A 20173-nucleotide genomic window follows, 5' to 3' on the forward strand; every position below is an offset into this window, starting at 1 on the left:
GAATCACCAGAGTCCAGGAACGATGCCTGTAACCACCACAGGCTCAACACAGGACTAGTCAATATTTGACTTTATTATTAAAACACGAGCACCGTTCACAGCGTTCATCGCCCCACCGACGCTGCTCTCCTGCCCAGGGCTGTCTGCATCTCTCAGTTCAGCTCTCCTGTGGTCAGGTGTCCAAGTCAACAAGTGCAGGACAGACACCAAAGGGAATTCAGACGGACACCAGAGTCTGTGGGATTGCTGTAGAGATGCAAATGCTGCACGATGGATGCCAAAACAGAAAAAAAGGGCCAAATTCTGGACAGGAAGCAGACACTCACAACTCCAAGCACTACACAGAGAACAACCAGCTGTTGGAAACCACATGAGGGTGCAGAAGACAAGATAACGAACATCAACAGTCCAGACAAACAAACCACCACACTGTATAGCGCTACGGTAAGATCAGAGGACACAGCTCAAAGAAACGGCTTGGAAAAAGCACCCCAACCAGGTGACGGTGTCCAGCCAGCCTAGCGGCGTTTAACCCCACGCTATCAATGCACCTAGAAGAAAGAGGTTGTTTCAGCAGTTTCAAAGTACCACGTTCAAAGGGAAAATGTTCACCAAGACTAGATACTTCTAAAATGAGGCACATCGCATCTCAGCATCTAAACATACAAGACGCACGGGACTGCCAGCCCATAAGGATGGGAACATCATCTCCCGTTAACTCAGAATGAGCCAAGGAGCTTTAATTTTCTGCTCTAGACAAAGTGGACTGCAAAGTTCGAGGCCTCCAACACCCAAGACTCCCATTAACACACTTGTTTGTATAATTAAGTTCTTTTTTTCTGGCTTACGGTCTCCCCAGCATCCCTCATTTCCTGCTGTGGAGGAGGGCATGCTGGAAGACGTAGCAGAAAATACAGCTTTAGTAACAGCAACAGCTAGTAATAACTAGGGGTTTGTTTTCTTTTCCACTACCCAGAACAACAACTTCTGAAGGGAAAAGTGTTTTCCACATCAAAACATCAACAGGAGGGAGAGAGGGAAGGAAAGACAGGAATGATGAGGAAGAGACAAAGGAGCTGTTTAGCCTCTGCTGCTAGTTTGCCTTCCCAACTGCCACAGCAGACATGAGGGGAAAACAAGTCAGCAGCACAATAGCTGTCTCCTCCACAGTCAGATAAAAGTCTTCTCCAGTACAGGAGCTCTCCGCACTGCTCAGGGAAGGAAATCAGGCTGTCACCTTGTGAGCAGCGCGTATTACCACAGGGCAAGCAGAGGCAGAAGGATCAGCCGATGTTCAGACAGCACTATTTGCAGTGAAGTCATTGACTTGCAACTGAGAAGGTTCAGGTTGACAGAAACCATTTTCCTCTTTTAAGAGATGAGGTTTTTGTCAAGACTTCAAAAAAAAAAAATAAAATAAAATCACTTTTCACACACTGCAGCACTCTTCTGTTTAGTGAAATACAAAGTAATTGATTGAATCCCTTGGGCAGCCAGTTACAAAGTCAGGATATTTAAAATGTATTTTCTCATCACTGGGGAGAAAAACTTGTCCATTGGTATTTGGGAGGTGGAAAAGAATGCAACCAGTGGAGTCACTGTTGTGGTCTAGCCTTCCTACCATCATATTAATTAAAAAGCAGCTCATCTCCCTTAATCTCTCCAGCAGCTTTCATGAAAAAGCTCTGAACATTTTTAGGTTTTAGCAGTCTCTTAAAAGACTGCCAGACTTGGTCTGATAGCTGATTGTGCTGCACAGCCTCCAGTATGCTTGAATAATTTTAAGCCCAGCTGGCTTCCTCGCAATTGCTGCAGAGGGACTGGGGAGAAAAAAACATTTGCATTAGTCTCTCTGATATCTTGGGGTGTGGAGAGAGGGCCAAAGCTCAAGGTGAAGCTCCAAGGACTAGAAGATCCTGTTCTTACATCAGTTCTATCTGCAAAAAGAGCCAGAGAATCCAGCTTTTTTGGAAAAAAAAAAAAAGGAAAAAGTCACCTTTAAATAGCAGACCTACTCGTTAAGTCTTCAGAGTCCTTCCATGAAGGCAGATCACATCTTAACACATACTCACTGAGTCACCACTACGTTATCCTCAAGCCTATTTCTCTTCTCATTCCCTCTGCCTTGCTACACTGCAGAAACAAACCAAAGGCCAACTATTACCTGTTTGCCTCCACTGGTGAAAGATCAGGGATTACAAAAGCCGGTGGCAGAAAACTAGGATTATTATTTAAAAGAACTTGGGAGCTGGTATAATCGTCTTTGTCTTCTGTCAAACAGCTACCACACTCCTGCTGCCATGCAAAATAAACCCTGCTGAGACAGGAGGGAAGGCTGACCACAGCCCTGAACCCAGAGTCACGGAGGGGCACAAGTAAATAGGTGTATGCTGCAGTGTGACACTGACAGCACATCGTGCTGCTGCTGGGAAATCAGCTCCCACGCTTCCCCATCCTTCCCCCGGAGGAGGAATAGCCCTTAGGGAGAACAACGTAAATCACATGGATCCTCCCTGCCTGCTTCAGAGGCAGCAGTAAGGAGTTTTGCACAGGAAGCAACTGGCGACGTGACATGGAGAAGCTGATGCCTCAACCACCACACAGCTCTAACCTTTAATTCTTCAGTAGGTGCTCCATTAAACTGAGGGAAGTCTGAAGGCACAACATTTTAACAGCGGTGAACAGATACAGGGAAAGAAAAAGTCAGAATAAAAGGGGGAACACCCAGGGGACCATGCTTTGACCATCACGCCGGACAGTATATATGCTAGTGATAGATCTTCGTTTCTAATTAGTAGCAAAACCAAAAATCTAACCTGGTAGAGCCACTTTTGAGCTATTAATTCACACCACCTTTCCCAGGAATGAACTGCAATGCCATGCTAGAGCTGAACGGGGTCAACTGATTTCTGACAGCACTCAAATACTTACAGTCTCTAGGTTGTCAGTAAATGCTGTGCTGACTTACAGCAAACAGCTGGAAGTCAAGACAGCATGTACCTTTGTCTGCACCAAGTATAAATTAAGATTTCAGGGAACTGAAGTGACACACTGACAGCAGCTTAAGCAAGTTTGTGGCTGCAGGTATCTGGAAGCAGAGCACTGAATCTGGGTCACAGCAAGTATCTGGAGTTCATCACTAACAAACTGCGTTTGAATACATGAAAGCAAAGGAGACAGCAGCACTATGTTACCTTTAGGATCTGCGCTTGGGGAAGATGCTGCCTTGCAGACCTCTACACCTTGGCCATACAGCTGGCGTTACACACAACCCACGCAACCACGATCCTCTTCGGAGGTTTACATATAACCAAAGCATACGTGGATAATCCAAAACTCCAGCCAGTTCTTTGACCCCTGCCAGAACACCAGAAGTATACCTGCTGGCACCAACCACGACGTTTTCCTGTGTGACTCTCAAACGGCAATAAGCAGGTCATTAACTGGCTTCCACTCTAAAACCGCATTTGGATTCATTGCCTACAGATAAAAGCATCTGGAGTAAATTTATCCAAGCGCTGAGCCATGTACTATTATAATGGTTCCAGTACAGCAAACCTACTTTTCCCACTCCAACTTTTCATTATAAGAGAGGCTTTCAGTAAAACAGGGATTTTGCCTATAAGTCATTATCGCTACTTGAATAATTTCCAGCATAACCTTTTCCACGGCAGGATATGATCAGGTATACCACACCCATAGGCATTTAGATATACTAACAAGCTTCTGACAGTACATTTATATTTCAAGAATATTTACAGCTTATATACTACTATCAATCTCTAGGAAGAACAAGTCATATAGTTGTCCTTAAATTCTCCTTTTACAAAATAAGACCCATCTCCAAATTAGCATGTGTACTTATTAAAATTGGCCAAGCTCATTCAGAGTTTCTATAATCTTCCCCCTAATCAGAACGGCAATGATTTCTATTCTTTTTTTAAACTGAGCCCACCTCTGTTTCTGTAATAACTACAGCTATAAAACAACACAAGCACTTCCAGAGACATACGTGAATTGTTTTTACTGTCGGGACTTCACTTGACAATAGCCAAATATTCCTTAACTCCGAGCCAACCACAACTAATAAGCTAAAATTCAAAGCATATACTCAAGGTTTCACAAGACATTTTTCCACTTCTAAAAACAGAGGTACCAAATGGAAATGTATCTAATAGTTTTTGCCATCTTCCCCAGAAGCAGGACACCGCTACATCAACAGAATTACTGCATGTACAGAGATGTAGGAGCATTCCAATTCAAGGCTGCAGAGCGCTAATTCATACTAAAAGTTTCATTTGATAAGCTCTACAAAAGGATTTCCGTCTCGATTCTGAAACAGAGGCGGCAGCAAGAGAATAACATCAGCGCTACAGGTACCTGCCACCCTCCTGCATTTGAAACAAGCAGCATTAATGCTAGTTTTCCTTACAGCACGAGCAGCAAACAAGTTTCAAGTGTTTCTCAGAACACTGCTCTGGATTTATCACTCGTTGCCTGCAGCACTCGCAAGCGCGGGTTTGCACAGCAGGGCAAGACCAGCGTACAACTTTGTGACAAAGAGAACTCCCTTCTACAAATTTGCACACATCATGAAAACTGCTCAGAAAACAGCTGTGGAAAACCCTCTTCCAGAGTCATTACTCTGCTTTGGAAGGAGTCTTCTGGAAGAAGAAACAGCTAACGGAGACCCTGACAATTGTGGCTGCTCATACAAGAACACCAGAGAGAAAGCCATCACGATCCCTTGGCACGAGCCCCAGTGCCTCTACAAAGAGCCCGCTCTCCTCCAAATAAGCAGTCCAAATAATTTGCTCACTGTCTCCTCAGTCATCAAATTTTCAGGCTAGGCTGTTATAATCAATGATCAAAAAAATGTCAGCCATCTAATTTAAGCCTCTCACTGCATCTTTACTCCAGCACAATCTTCATATAGGCAACTATGCTGAAGACCAGTGTCAGTCAAGAACCAAACTCATGGATCTTACACGGAATTTTTTAAAAAAAGCTAAATCAGGACTGAAATCTTGATATATGTATCAAGTTTATCCCACTCTGACTTCCTACAGTGTTAAAAAGCATACCAGAACCTTGTAACTTTGGCTTTAAAGACTCCAGTCATCATAAATGAGTCCCTCTCTGACAAGTAATGATGCCTTCTTTTGCAATACCTTATTTACAAGTTAACACATAATTTAGAGATGAACTACTGCAGTGCAAAGACTATGTAGTATTAAATCCATACACAGTCACCTTATAATATAAGGTGAAGGCAAATATAGTATGTTTGTCTTGTTTAAGCTAAAAAGCCATCTCTGCTACAGCCTGCAAGCAAGAAGGGTGAGGTTTGAAGACTTCCCACGTACAGCTCGTATCTTCATAACACTGCATGCACTGTGCTGGGAAACATTGTCAGGGGGCTTTTTTCAGATGGAGTAGGTCTCTTCCGTTTGTATTTCAATATTTCTGCAATGCTCACATCTAACACTTCCCTGGAATATCAACAGTATCTACAAAGATCTGCATGTAATTAAATTCAAACTCTCCCTGAAACTGCTTGTCAATAGCTGGCTTATTTTGAAAATAAATTTATATTTCACTGCTCAGAATTTTTAATTAGTTTTTAGATCAGGTAGTGTAGCATACACTAATGCAAATAAATCATTTAATTTTGACTCCTAGCTTTAAGGACACATAACCAGGAAAGACCCTTGGCAAAGTCAGAAACCTTCACTTTGGAGTAACCTCTCTGGCCACAGGGTGCCTCTGCTGCTCCACAAATACTCCGAAGCCAAGCAAATAGTTTTTGCTGGTTAATCACCAGCTGTAATCCATAAACTGTACTTGTGCGAGCCGAAATCGATCTGCTCAGGATAAAGGTAGGTCAATATTTGATCATCCTGAAGTGCTCTCATTAGCTGGGACTGTCAGTCCTGCAGAAGCAATGTTCACCTTGCTCAGACAAATCATTCATTTACGCTCTGCTACAAAAAACCGAGCCAGACTGTCAGGCTCTGCATGCACTCCTGACGCAGAGGACAATGAGTTTTGATCGAATTTCTATAACACAAATCAAGCCTGACGGATGCACTGCTTACCAACACCAACATTCACAAAACTTTTAGCATTCCTAAACTTCCACCGTGTGCTTGCCGGGCCTCCTCAGTCGAGTTGTACTGTTTGGGTTCAGCCTCACATGTAGTCAAAGATGTACACATAAAAGTTTACAGAGAGCCTGGCTGATTAGAAAACTGTCACATAAAGGAATTAATTAACTGACTGAAGTTGGAGAATTCACAGGCAATGAGATCAAGTGATAATGGAGCACAAAAATTTTAAGTACTAGAAGGCTGCAGCACCTTGGCTGGTTGCACTAAAAGTGCTCAGTTCAATCTCAATGGAAACCACATCTCAGTTGGATTATTCCCCCAGTATAGCACTTTTGGTATCTACATTCGTACCCCATAAGCTCTACTTGAACTAGTTAACAGAGCACCAGCAAAAGGTAGCACACGGTAAAGCCTCGCAGTGACATAAAACTGGGGAGGGGGAGGGAAGCAATGTTTCTTTGAAACAATTTCATCAGATTTCATTTACTGTGCTATGTACCAAGTGGATTCTTCCACAGACATCTGATTTGCCATCCACTGAAGCATACAATGTCTAAACAGTCTCAAGTTACAGGTTACTTAAAAACACGGCATTTGTATAGTCCTCCCTGATGACAAAGCAAAGCCCAGCCTCTAACGTATTGTTCCTAAGTGATTAAACACTAGTATGAGTTTTGACATTTATTTCTAATGTACCAGGACTACAAAAGTCACACAAAGAACATGATAAAGAGGCAATACAACGCAATCAAAGCAAGCAGACATTCGAGCTCTGAAAAAGACACTTCACTAACTCTTTATTTCAAGAGTTCAAATCATCTTTGCACACACAAGACTTCCATCAAGTTCAACAGGAGTCGTGTAGCCACAGCGGGTGCAGCAGCAATACCCTGCTGGCATGAACATTTCTGGACATAAAGCTTTGCAGTCTCATATAAATATTTACATCTGCCAGTTTGTACTGAATGCTCACTGACATCGAATGAGAAAAGTTTCTAATGTTGGGTACGCATATCCTTCATTCTACTTCATAGTGCAGCACCAAGCCCTTACCTTATTTATAAAGAATGTTTTCAGCGAGGAAGCATATTTTATCTATACATATGCATCAGCTTGCTTTCAGACAGATTTATGCTAAAAAGCCCTCCCTCACATTCAGATCTAGGTCTAAAATGCATTTAAAAGTGAATGAGCTGCACTACACAGGAAGGAGACAAGCTGTTTGGAGCAATCCTCTTTACATTTACACATTGACAAACGCACACAGAAGCATAGGTGCATGTAAACGAAGACAATCTGCTGCAGAAATCCTACACGCAACCCAGAGTCAGGTTGCAGAGGCTGGGTGTGCACGTGGAAGACCCAGTTCTGCCGGGCTCTGCGAGGACCCGCATGATTTCTCATTGAAAGAGCACGGCAGTGAAAACAGCACAAACCTGGAAAAGGGGCCTGTGCAGATGATGGCTGCACTCCCGTTCTCCAGCAGTTTCTCTGAGGTTCCCACTTGCCTGGCAGGTCTAAGTGGAAGGCTCCAGAGCACAGAAGATAGCCATTTAAGTATTTACGTTTAGAACAGGTATCAGATGCAATTAGACACTACTGTCAGCTCAATTCTGGGACAAGGAGACAGATAACTTGTAACACGTGCTCCCCTTCACACGACACACTGCGATCACAAGACTCAAGACACGTACATTACTATTACCTCAACGTGTGCCAGTGTCCTGCCGCCAAGTTATTCAGCTGCTGAGGATGGAGTTGTAGGATAAAGTAATATATCACAACTAGCTACAAACGAGCAAAGAACAACCTCCCTCCACCTGCTCATGAAACCCAAAACGAAACCCATCATCTTTACTTCCAGATAACCCACAAATCTCAATTTTCCCTATGGGCAAAACCGATCACTGCATGATTGGGTTTTTTTTTTTTTTTCTTTCCCCCTGCCTTTGCATCTTACATTTGCTAACTCAAAAACCAAAGTCAGAAAAAATATATATATTTAGCCAGAAGTATGTCAGTTGCATTTTATTAACCTACTCCAAGGGAAAAGCTTCAGGGATTCACCATACAAGTATAAAACCCCTTTCAAACACCTAGGGGTTACTATATTACTTCATCCCAGCAGTCAATCAACGCAGTAAAAAAATTAAAATACTGAAAATGGATGCTTTTCCCCCTCTTCCACATGTCCAGTGATTGCTCCATTACAGCGTGATGAGGTCTACCAGGTTGCCTTTAGGAGGGGTCATGTTGTCTGGAAAGAAGTTGACCAGTATATCAAACAGCTGAGTTCTCTGCGCGTATGTGTGGTCAACATCTGAAAATCCTGAGGGAGGAAGAAAAGGTGAAAGCAAGTCAGTGCTCAGTACTTCAAATGCTCAGTTTAGCTGCGGAATATGTCAGTTGTCCATTTTGGACAGATGTTAACTATTTGCTACTTCTGCCTCAACTAACTACCAAGGTTGCCAGCCCTCCATCCCACTACTTCGTGCATATACATACATGCAGAGATTACGTCACCCCAAGCCAACATTGCAATCAAAATGCCATAAAAAGTAATAAGCAACTGGCTGTCAAGCTCATTGACAGTCCTGAACAAACCAGGGGGAGCAAGAGTCCTCAGGGGACTGCTCAGAAGTCCCAGAAAACAAAATCTGTGTAGCTATTTTTATTTGGTGCCTCATTTCTTCTGTCCTCAGGCCTTCCTCATTATCTTGACTACTCTCTTAACCAGAACTGGTACTCGTACTGCTTGCAGTTTTTCTTGAGACAAGCTCTGCTGATGGAAGGAGTCCCAAGTCAGAGTTGCTATTTAATCACTGGACTCGCACGAAGGACCCAGGCTGCATCTTGGCACAAGGGGTCTTTGCAAACTGGTTTTGTGAAGTGCCATCTCCCAACAGGGGAGGGTTTAGCTTGCAGCAGAAGTATTGTTTATCCAAATTCTCATATTTAAACCATCAACAGCAAGAACAATAGAGCGGGCATACAACAATTTCCTCTGGTTTATATTACTTCAATCACTGGTATCTCAAAGGAATGCTCTTTAATTTAGTGAACTCACTCCTCAGTTAATCAAAGTCAACCAAGTTAATCAAATCAACGAGGGCTTGGGGTTTTTGTTTTCTTTTAGAAGCACTAATTGATGTATGTATCCTCCTATCTGTAAAGCCAACCTCTGAATAAAGTACTGTATTGTGTCAAGAACTAGTTCATCTTTTACAACATTTAAAATGAGGAAAAAAGCTTTCTGAAACTTGGGTTTTCTTCCTTTAAAAAAACTCATCTTATACCACTAACTAGATAGCATCTTCCAAACCACAGAAGCTCAGTCGATCTTCCTCCTCTAGCACAGCAGATAGTGCAGTGGGTTTTTTCCTTCCATCAATCCCTTAGATTGGGAATTAAGCATTTGTCAAAAACTGAAGTTATCCACTCTCTTAGCGAGAGCTCGGTAATTTGAGGACAACACAGCATTACAAGAATGGAAGTTATGCCTATAGCCTTCCTATAGCTTGCCCAGGTTTAACCTCTCAACTATTTATAAGAGTTAACTGGACAGAACAGTGAAACAAATTATGGCTTTGGCTCAGACCTCCTGTTTCCAGCCCTACACGCCACTGTTTTCTTCGCTCTTGACATTCTGCCCAAAGAACTAGTTTTGCAAAGAACAGAGCGAACCAAGCTACTCCAGGAATTGCAGTTATCACAGCAAACAGAGCCGTAGCCATGCTGTGAGATTCCGAAGTGACGTGACAGGAGGTGCTTTATTCTGACCAAAGCTTCTGTTTATTTGGGTAACAGTGAAGCATCAGATGTAATAAGAGACAAAATGATCCCAGGAGGCATGGGTTTAAAACCTCTGGTGACAGATATTTTAAATATGGGCTCGATGCACTGGACACTGGTCATTACAAATAATCTCTCAAATGCCTATAAAGCAGCACTTCACATATTCAAATTGTAAAGAGCCTACAACATTCATATGAACTGCAACATTTTGATAAAAAAACTCCACAGAAACTAGCAATAATTATCGGAGGGAACATACTTAGTATAATTCTTCTGATACACAATACTCACCAAGAGTGGTGAAATCTGAGCCAGACTTAAATAATGCTGAGGCAAGAAGCTGAAACTGCAGAAGAGGTGGAGAAACAAAGAAAGAACAAAAAAAAAAAGTGTTATTAACTGCAAAGGAAAAATTCCAAAGGATTCATAGAAGTCCAAGTGGCGTTAGAGTTGCTGGGTTTTCTTTGCACAATCCTTAGAACTACATAAGAATTACAGCAGTAGAGATTTTCAAATGAGCAATACAATTTGTCACTTTGGCAGAGCAAGTTGAATGGTTTTTCCTAGAATTAGAGCAGCATTGATATAATGAAAGGTACTTGAACAGGAGCCCTACAGCCTAATTTTTTATATATACTTTTCTGCCTCTCTGGCAGATATCACAGTGCAGAAGTAAGGTGGAGCCTCTTCCACACAAGATTCTCAGGGATGAACATGGTGCAGTGTCCATGAGCAAGGATTAGACAGCAGGAAAACAGGGCAACTGCTACAGTGCAGCATGAAACTTCTTGAACACAGAGAAAGCTTTAAATGGCAACAACCTTTCTGAACTGACAGAGAATCTTGTATCACAAGTTTACGGCAGTATCTTTTTAACAAAAAAAAAAAAAAAAAAAACACACCAAAAGTTCTTTGCTTGGGAAGATCAGAATCATCAGTAAAAATCTTTTAAGTACATTCATGGTTTATTCTCCTTCAATGCCTTTCTGACAGACGGTGAACACTGTATTTTCCTCTGCCCCCGCCTGCTGTTTTCAGCTACCCACGTTGTAGCAAAACTTAGTGCTTTGTCATGTTTCCTTAAAGAATTAGCTGATCCCTTAAAAGCTTGTAATCTTTTGTCTCCTGTCTGTGTGTCTTTACAGCGCATAGCCCGAAGGAAAGAAGGGGGAGGAAAAAAAAACAGAAGAGAAGCAAATATGTTCAGGGAAGGAGTGGGAAGATCAGCCAGGAATTACATATCCATCAGTTTAATTTCAATTTCAACAAAAAGAATGGGAACACAGACAGTTTGCAGGCATCTAGGAGCAGAGAAGGTGACGAGTAGCAGCCAATGTGGATTTGGCAACAAGGTGTATCACATCAGTCTGATTTCTTCTACAACAAGGCAGCAGGCCCTACCGATGGGACTTGGCAACAGATACTGTCCATTTTTACTTTCATAGGCCTTCTGATGCTTTTAAATGATATTTAAGGCAAATTATCAAGGCATCACCTAGATTAAGCTAACAGGGAATGGCAAATAGGTCAAATAACTTTACTGTGGGTAGCCATCAATGGTTTGACATCAAAATGGAGCCATGAATTAGAAGTGATTCATCCATGCCCCAGGGTCAGCATCATTCTGGGTTTTCAGGGATAACCTGCTTGGCAGAACACGACACGTTCATTGAGTCCGCAGACCTTACACTATGCTCAGACCGCCAGCATGGTAGCAGACAGGCTTCAGACTGTTTTTCCATTTCATCCAGGTTATAACGATGGATCAAGGTACAATTCACTACAGCCGAGTGCAAATCAACATAATCAGGAAAAAAATCAGCCATAAAAAACAGAATGGGGTACATGGGCTCTGAAAATGCATTTAGGAGTTGCAATAGATCAGTATCATCCTATTGCAAAAATGCCAAATGTGTAGAAAACGCATGAAAAGGAGTATGGCTTGCAATGCTACACGTGCTTCACCACCAGCGTAACTCATAAGAGTTGCTTGGGTCTGAATCAGCAATGTACTTAAACAGATGCCCAGCACAAAGAGCTCCAAAAGTTCCAGTGAAATGGGTGGCTAAATCTGTGATGCTTCTGATCGCAAATGCCACGTCCTGGCCATCTTTCCCTCCCACACAATTGCCTTACGGGCCCGCTGCCAGCTGCCTGGTAGCGCATGAAGCCGGCTATGCCGGCATAAAGCGGATGCCACATGCTTCAAGGGGTTCCCTCGCCTCCCCCAGCAACGCCGGCAGCCATCCTGCTGTAAATAGAAAGCAAGCTGTGCTTGAGGCTAGGTCTCAGGATGCCCAACTAAGAGACCATATAAGCAGGATCCAGCTAGTAACTTGCTGAACTGAAACCAAAAATCCGTTGCAAAGACCCTCTGCCAAGCATTCCAGCCTCATCTGCAGTAGGCATGATGGATTTTCATGGCTCTAAGTTTCTTCCCAGCTTTGTGGGGAAGGAATATCTCGTCTCCTTCTTCACTGATGATGCTGCACTTCAGTTAACCTTGAGCTTTGTTGTTTGTTTTGAAATTGTATTTTATGTATCATCTCACATTTCAAAAGCACTTTCTGACAGAAAAGTCAAGCAGTAAGTTAAGAACATCAAAGCCTAAGTCAGTTCACTCTGCATTTGCATTCCAATGCCAGGTGATAGTATGATGTTCTCCCAAAGGACCTCCACTTTTTTTTTTTCCAGTGGGACAGTTACTGCTTACTTGAGACCAGGTCTCCTACACACTGTTCCTAGCATATATCCAATGCAATAATTTCTTCATGAAGTTCAATCTCTGCTCTAAAGGAGGAGTTAATTTCTTCATCAGTTTTTCTATCATATTAATTGTTATCATAACAGATAGCACTTCAAATCCTAATTAATTTTGGTTCCTCTATTTGAAACTACCAGAATCTGGTTTTTCAAAATACACAGTATTATGAAGCAGTTTCCAAATTCACTTACAGCCCAAAGAGCAAAACCCCCAAGCAAATCACATCTCAGATCTCTCCCATCAGGCACCAGAATGAAAAAAAGACCCATTTAATGACTATCTAGGAAAAACTATTTGCTTAACATCACATAGCAACTCTGTTTCAGAGGCAGGACCAGCATTCAATTATCCAGCAGAAGCATCCAACTGCTTTAATCACAACACTACCCATTTTCTTCTGACAATCCCTCTGGCTCGCTGGCTTCATCCATTCCAAATTAAGCCTCTGTTCAAAAGAAACAGTTCCCTTCGTTATACAATTAGCTTCTCGCTCAGAGATCCAACCCATCTTCTGAACTGAGACAGAGGTTCCTTAGAGATAAAGATATCTGGTTAACTAATATAAGGCTTTATTAGTTCTATATCAGGTGCATTAGTTAATTATATGGCTAACTAATATAACTTAACTAATATAATCAGCCACATTCAGAGTGAAGCCAAATTAAACTACATGGGTAATATTAATTCTGGCATTTTCCAACTTACGACCTTCATGTTTCCAACATTATTTTTATCAGTTTTGTGTACCTTATCAAGGTTTCTGTTTACAGCAAAAAAAGCAATTCTGCCATGTGGTAGTTTTATTTGCTGCATGCCTCTGCCTGTAAATTAAATGGTTAACACTAAGGGGGAATGAGCAACTCCTGTTTGGGATACCCAGCAGGTTATACGAATCAGAGATAATTCCTCCTCCATAATATCCGTACGGCGAGCACTCAGATCACTGAGCGTAAAACAGTTCCTCAGCTTTGACCAGTTCTATTGGAGTCGTGCCTCGTTGCGTAGGCTCAAAGAAGCAAAGAGAGGCTCAAATTCTTTGAGGACGGAGCCACCACTGCTGCAGTTGGGAAGGCTGAATGCTGTTTTTGTAAAGGCTCTTTGGCTCCAAAGCCTCTGCTCCTGCAGCACTCAGATTCTGAGGCTTTACAAAGAAACACAGCAGGACACGAAGAAGAGAAGCATGCTTTTCTTAGCTCCTTCCTAGAACTATTTTTCCCATTTGGGCTTCAATTTTCCCAGAAATATCGGCCTAATGCAGACTCAAACAATACTTTTGTGTTCTGCTGGCTTTATCTGGCAAATCTATTAAAGACAAGGTCTTAAGAGCGGAAAGTATGAAGCAGCCTTGAACAGGGGCCTCCAGCCTCGGCCTACAAGCTAGTCAGGCCTCCAACTGGCCTCCAGGTCCTTGCTCTTTCTCCTACCGTGCTCCAAGAAAAACATACTGCAAGTTTTACTTGCACTTTATATCTGTTTTACAGCAATCGTGGGATTGAGCTTCATCAGCAGTTGAATCTCAATGTACAAAATTATCTTACTTTCCTTTACAGCACTAGCCATTTTTTGTATCATCTTGATTTCTTCTATAGCCCACTAAGCAGCCACAAAGTTCTACGATTACCCCAGTGTTAAAGCAACACCTTTACCCTTGTACGCGATCCACTGATGTTTTTGTGCTTTAAAAGCACCTGGGTTTCCCTTGACATAAGTACAGAACTTGAAATTCATCTTGATTTTCTATTTGGACTATCCTTTTAACTTTAAAAGCCTCTAGCTGTAAACTACGACCAAATGCACATCTGGGTGTATATGACATAGAACACCACCCATGTCACCAGAAATTTGTACAACAAATCTCAAGTCTCTTCTACAACTTCAGTCTCTCCATGAACTAGAATACACGGGCAAACATTCACATCCAGTGTCAGAGCTATTAATCCACAGCCGGGGAGAAAAAAAGATTCACTGATCTGAAAACACTGAACTAACTGGAGAGGTTTAAGCAATTTCAAGCAGAATCACAGTTAAAGAGAAATGGATCTGCATTTGTGGGCAACAGCAGAGACAGAGTTGGTACATAGCCTGTGGCTACTAGAACAACCACCTATGAGATGCTGTTACTTACAGGCATCTATTCCACTTTAGAATAACAAAAAGGGACATAAAACTATAATCCTATTAATATCTCTAAATTTCACAACAAAGGAATGAAAATGGGGGTATGTTCCTACTGTCAATCACTCATGCTACTTTAAACAAAATTGGTTACTAAGGACAAAGTAAGAACAGTCTGTTTATTTTGTTTGGCATCCAACCCAAAACAGCTGAAGAGACTTGCCTAACAAAGTTAGAAGTTACTTCTATTACAAAGCGAGCAAGCATTACCTCAAACTGAAATTCTGCTTGTAATATTATAGAACGCTACCCATATCTCAATCCATAAAACATGAAACCATATAGACCAGACTTTAAGAGAACCGTAGCACAAAGTTGGTAACAAACCTATTCAGCCTGGTCCTTCCCAAATTTAAGTTGCCCTAGAGAGAGGGAAAAGAATAGGGAAAAACCAATTCCCTTAAGATTTGCCACACTAAGAAGCCTTACAACGTTCAATGGCTGTAGCCAGCACAGATCAAGTCAATCAGATATATAGCCTTTGATATTAATTAAGATTATCTCAACTACAAATAAAAACAGAGTATGTAGGTGTCTGGGCAGAGATACACAATCAAACCAGCGCTCGAAATCTGATACAGAATCCAAAAAGCCTGCGTCAGTCCTTTGGAAAGCACAAGAGCTATTTGAAGATGTCATGCCAGAGCAAAAAGCCAACTCAATGTGATAATCGGAAGGTAAATTGACGTCAACTGGAAATACACCCAGTCAAGTACCAGCACAGTAGCTGGCTCTATGCCATATACCTGGCAGATCCGTTCCAGTGCAACAAGCTTTGGAAGTTAAAGTGTTTTGTCCAGCAAAACTAAAAAAACAAAAAAAAAAAACCAAACAAAAAAACCCAAACAAAAACAAACAAGGAAAAAAAAAACAAAAAAAAACCAAAAAAACAAACAAAAAACGCAACACACAAAAAGGAAGAAAAAAAAAAAAAACCACAACAAAAAACCCAACAAAACACCACAAAAAGCTTTCCACCACCCTGCAAACCAAAACCCAAACAAAAAAGCCTCCCAGAAATTGTTAAATGATTTTGGGACACTACTGAAATGGAAACTTGAATTCTGCTGAATATTATACATTGATCCGACAGACCAGCACAACGGACAGAAGCTACCGGATTTTGTTTGGATCAGGCATTAGGTCTGCAGAGAAAGGATTCACAATACATTCAACTCAGCTGGACTGAGCTACCTAAACTCAAAGCTAGATCATTAGTGTGCAGAACACTAGTACGCTCTATGAAAAGGGATAATTTATTTTTTTTTTTTAAATTCGTTCTAGTTCTGCCTTGTATGATAAAGCTACTGCTTTTCCCCAAAATCTCAGAGCAGCCCATGCAGTCACGTGAATTCTTCAGCCTTACAAGGTGGACAAATTAAATACTACACACTGAACTGGGAAAAATCAAATGTAGGATATGAAAGGATTTCCTGTGCCAGATGTGCACAATGCGCAGCCTTTATGGCAGCTCCTTCGGTCTGCTGGTTACATCAGGCAGCATGAAGTAAAAAGAGAAGAGCTTGCTGATCACACCACACATTTTCTCTTCAGACAATCAAAAGGCACAATCAGCCATGAGATTTAAGATCTCTTCAGGAGTAACTGGCCAAAGAGAGACATGGCCTTCACAGGCATGATGGGGCTACCAGCACACCGGTATGACGTGGAGAAAAAGGGAGATTAGAGAACACAGGACATGGTCTTACAGCAGCTGGGAGGGAGAAGGGGAGAAGAGAGCATCAGAACGGTTGTTGTACGTTACAGGTTATCACAGTTTCAAATAGGAAGAGGAAAGTGCTGCCACACTGGGAAGATGGGGCATAATTGTGATGAGCCTCCCTGAAGCATACTGCCTTGTAAAAAAAAAAAAAAAAAATAAAAAACCCCCATCCTTTTCTACCTGAAGAAAAGCAGAATTATCTGTTCTTTGTCTTTCCTATGCTAGAAATGGCTAGAAAGGATATGAAACTACTTTATATGGAACAATTTAAATGAGAAACTATCTAACGAGAACTTAGAGGCACAGTACTTAAATGTTTCATTGGATCAGATGGTTATAAAGGCGAACCTGAATTTATGATAAATTTGATTGGTTCCAAGATGCTGGTATGAGTACGTATTTTTTTTCTTAATTCTTCTAACCTTACAATTCTATACTGTGCATATGCAAGAAGCATATTGTCCCCAAAAGATTTCAGCGTCTGTCTAATGATCTTTTCTTTAACTGAAGAAAGAAGTTAAAACCAACAGATTAATTTAATCCAGAGACTCAGCATGGAATAACAGTGCCCATTCTCCTGTCACAGTCTTACAAAGGGAGGTGTCAAATCACTTCCAAAGTCACTAACGCGAGAAGAGGGCAAGAGGCATGGTCTCATCTTCCTCATCTGTCCGTAAAGAGCTCAATGCTTGTACACCCAGCTGGCTACCCCACATTCCATGTGGAAGTTAATGGCAGAGTCAAATCAACCACCTCATCTGACACTTTTCACTATTTCTTTAATCCTTTTTGTAAAGTGACACGTACTGTGGTAACAGAATCAAAACAGGAAATGGGAACAAATTCCTGGAACAAATAAAAGAACATGCCTAATGGCTAATATTCAAAACGCAGAGGAAATAAGAGTTTAAGGTTAGCAAGCAATGTATATATACAATCTACTTCCAGAAACACTTATCATGAGGGAAAAACCTCTTTCCCTCCTCCAGAGCTATTTAATATTGACAAGCCAAAAGGCAGCGTGAATAAGAGTTTCTGTTCACCTTCTACCCCACAACTAACTGCAAGCTCGTGACATTTCAGAGAGTTTACATTTCAATTAAAGCTCCCAAAATACACACCAGCACTTTGGAATTAAAACAAAGGCCTAGTCTTCACTATTATGAGTACAAAAGCTATTTTATCTGGAACTGCAGTTGTAAAGGTACTGTTTCTAAATTAGTATGATCTTTAGTGCAGAGAAATAAATGATATAGCCAAGTGTCATGCACCTGTAGAGCTTTTTCAAACTGAATAAAAACAAAGTTTACAAGGCTTAAAGCTCACACATGAGAACACAGTTTACATTTCTAAGTAAGACAAAGATCGTTCATCACTACCTCTTTTGTCTCCTCAGGGTCTGAGTGATCCACGGTTACGTACAAATCATTTTGCAGGTACTTCAGTGCACTAAGAGGGTCAGTCTGAGCTTTTTCTTCAAACCTGCAAAGAAGAGACAGAAAACATGAGCTCAACCATTTCCTTCAGAACTACGCACTACTATTTCTACAAAGAACAAAACCTGTCAAACGAAACTTTCAGCCAAATAATTCCAAATAAAGCAATGTTAATGGCAGCTTGAAAAGTATGTGTACAGTAACTTGTCCTTCAGGGGTCCGTGTTGGGCCCAGCCCTGTTCAACATCTTTGTCGGCGACATGGACAGTGGGATAGAGTGCACCCTCAGCAAGTTCGCCGATGACACCAAGTTGTGTGGTGCTGTCGACACGCTGGAAGGGAGGGATGCCATCCAGAGGGACCTGGACAGGCTGGAGAGGTGGGCCCGTGCCAGCCTCATGAAGTTCAACCAGGCCAAGTGCAAGGTCCTGCACCTGGATCATGGCAGTCCCAGGCACAAATACAGGCTGGGCGGGGAATGGATTGAGAGCAGCCCTGAGGAGGACTTGGGGGTGCTGGTGGATGAGAAGCTCAACATAAGCAGGCAATGCGCCCCTGCAGCCCAGAAGGCCAACCGCATCCTGGGCTGCATCAAGAGAAGCGTGGCCAGCAGGTCGAGGGAGGTGATTCTCCCCCTCTACTCTGCCCTGGAGTACTGTGTCCAGTTCTGGAGCCCCCAACACAAGAAGGACATGGACTAGTAGGAGAGGGTCCAGAGGAGGGCCACGAAGATGATCAGAGGACTGGAGCACCTTTCCTATGAGGAGAGGCTGAGAGAGTTGGGACTGTTCAGCCTGGGGAAGAGGAGGCTCCAGGGAGACCTGATAGCAGTCTTCCAGTACCTCAAGGGGGCCTACAAGAAAGATGGGGAGAGGCTGTTTAGTAGGGCCTGTTGTGATAGGACAAGGGGTAATGGTCTTAAAACAAAGGGAGGTAGATTTAGATTGGATATTAGGAAAAAATTTTTTACAATGAGGGTTGTAGAGCACTGGAACAGGTGGCCCAGAGAGGTGGTGGATGCCCCATCCCTGGAAATGTTCAAGGCCAGGTTGGACGGGGCTCTGAGCAACCTGATCTGGTTGGGGATGTCCCTGCTCCTTGCAGGGGGGTTGGACTGGATGGGCTCTGAAGGTCCCTTCCAACCCTAACCATTCTATGATTCTTAATACATAAATATAAAACATTCAGTACAGTTTGTTTTCCACAAATAAAGTAAGATATGAGTAGCAACCCATATGAGGAGCACAGTTCAGGCATGGGCAAGCCTTCAGCTCTCCAGCCTCAGGGGTGTTTACATCCCTGACTGCGCAGAAGCGTAACTGAAAGTACAGGGACGGAGACTGCTCCCCGCTTCTGCCAGACAACGAGGGGGGTGAAAATCCCCACATTCAATTAATATGGCAGCTTAATATCCCACCTTTGGAAAGAGCACACATATGTCAAAATCTTGCGCACCACCACCATTATTTTCTCATTTTCTTTTAATGAGCAGAAACTGTAACTTCTGTGAGTTCCCTGAAGAAGTTAATGATTCTGGGCTCAACATCCTCAGTGAGCAGAGCTACTTCCCCGCAGCACTGAGTTGGGTGCATAAGCCTAGACAGGATAAGGTTTAAAACTTTTTTTCCCCACTATCACCTATCAGCCGAGTGCAGTATCACACTATTTGTCACCTTCTGAATCACCAACACACGGTATTAAGCCTTCCCATGAAAATAACTCGGACAACCCTGGATGCCAGAGCTGAGGACCCTAAAAAAGCAAGTTCTCAATTACTTAACTGCTTTCTATCAACTGCCTTACAGGAATGCAAGGTATTCTATTCATAATATATTTCAGTTAACTTTAACAGAGTATAACTCGTCAAACTGAAATAAGTCACATTGAATAGATTGAATCATACTGTTATTTTTTATTTGGATCATCTGCTTGGCGATTTATACTGTAGTGGACACGTGTAGCCCAAATTTTGAAATTGTCTAAAGATGCAAGTCATTTAGCCAGCACCTGGAGCACAAAGACTATGTCTGTTACCTGATGTACATGACATTTTGGTAATGAAACGTGATTGCTTCCCAACATTCACACTGATTTTCTTAAATTATATTGCCATGGTGCAGAGAGCTGAAGTGGAATAAGTGGAATCACCGACACCTTGCTCTTCTATGCC

General features: G+C 42.2%; 1 protein-coding gene across 4 annotated transcripts in view; it reads right to left on the bottom strand.

Moving 5' to 3' along the window:
* Window positions 1–8123: 8123 nt before the first annotated feature.
* MKLN1 (muskelin 1) overlaps window positions 8124–20173 on the bottom strand; it is a 100990-nt gene continuing 88940 nt past the window's right edge. For all 4 annotated transcript variants that reach the window (XM_086744589.1, XM_086744596.1, XM_086744601.1 and 1 more), the window contains 3 exons: window positions 17947–18049; window positions 10197–10251; window positions 8124–8439 (listed from right to left, as the gene is read on the bottom strand). In XM_086744589.1, the coding sequence (XP_086600715.1) occupies window positions 8318–8439; window positions 10197–10251; window positions 17947–18049 (280 nt within the window). In that variant the 3' untranslated portion in view covers window positions 8124–8317. The remainder of the gene's footprint in view (window positions 8440–10196; window positions 10252–17946; window positions 18050–20173) is intronic.

Source organism: Chlamydotis macqueenii, chromosome 1 (genome assembly GCF_036417535.1).
Source record: "Chlamydotis macqueenii isolate bChlMac1 chromosome 1, bChlMac1.mat, whole genome shotgun sequence".
Lineage (NCBI taxonomy): Eukaryota > Metazoa > Chordata > Aves > Otidiformes > Otididae > Chlamydotis > Chlamydotis macqueenii.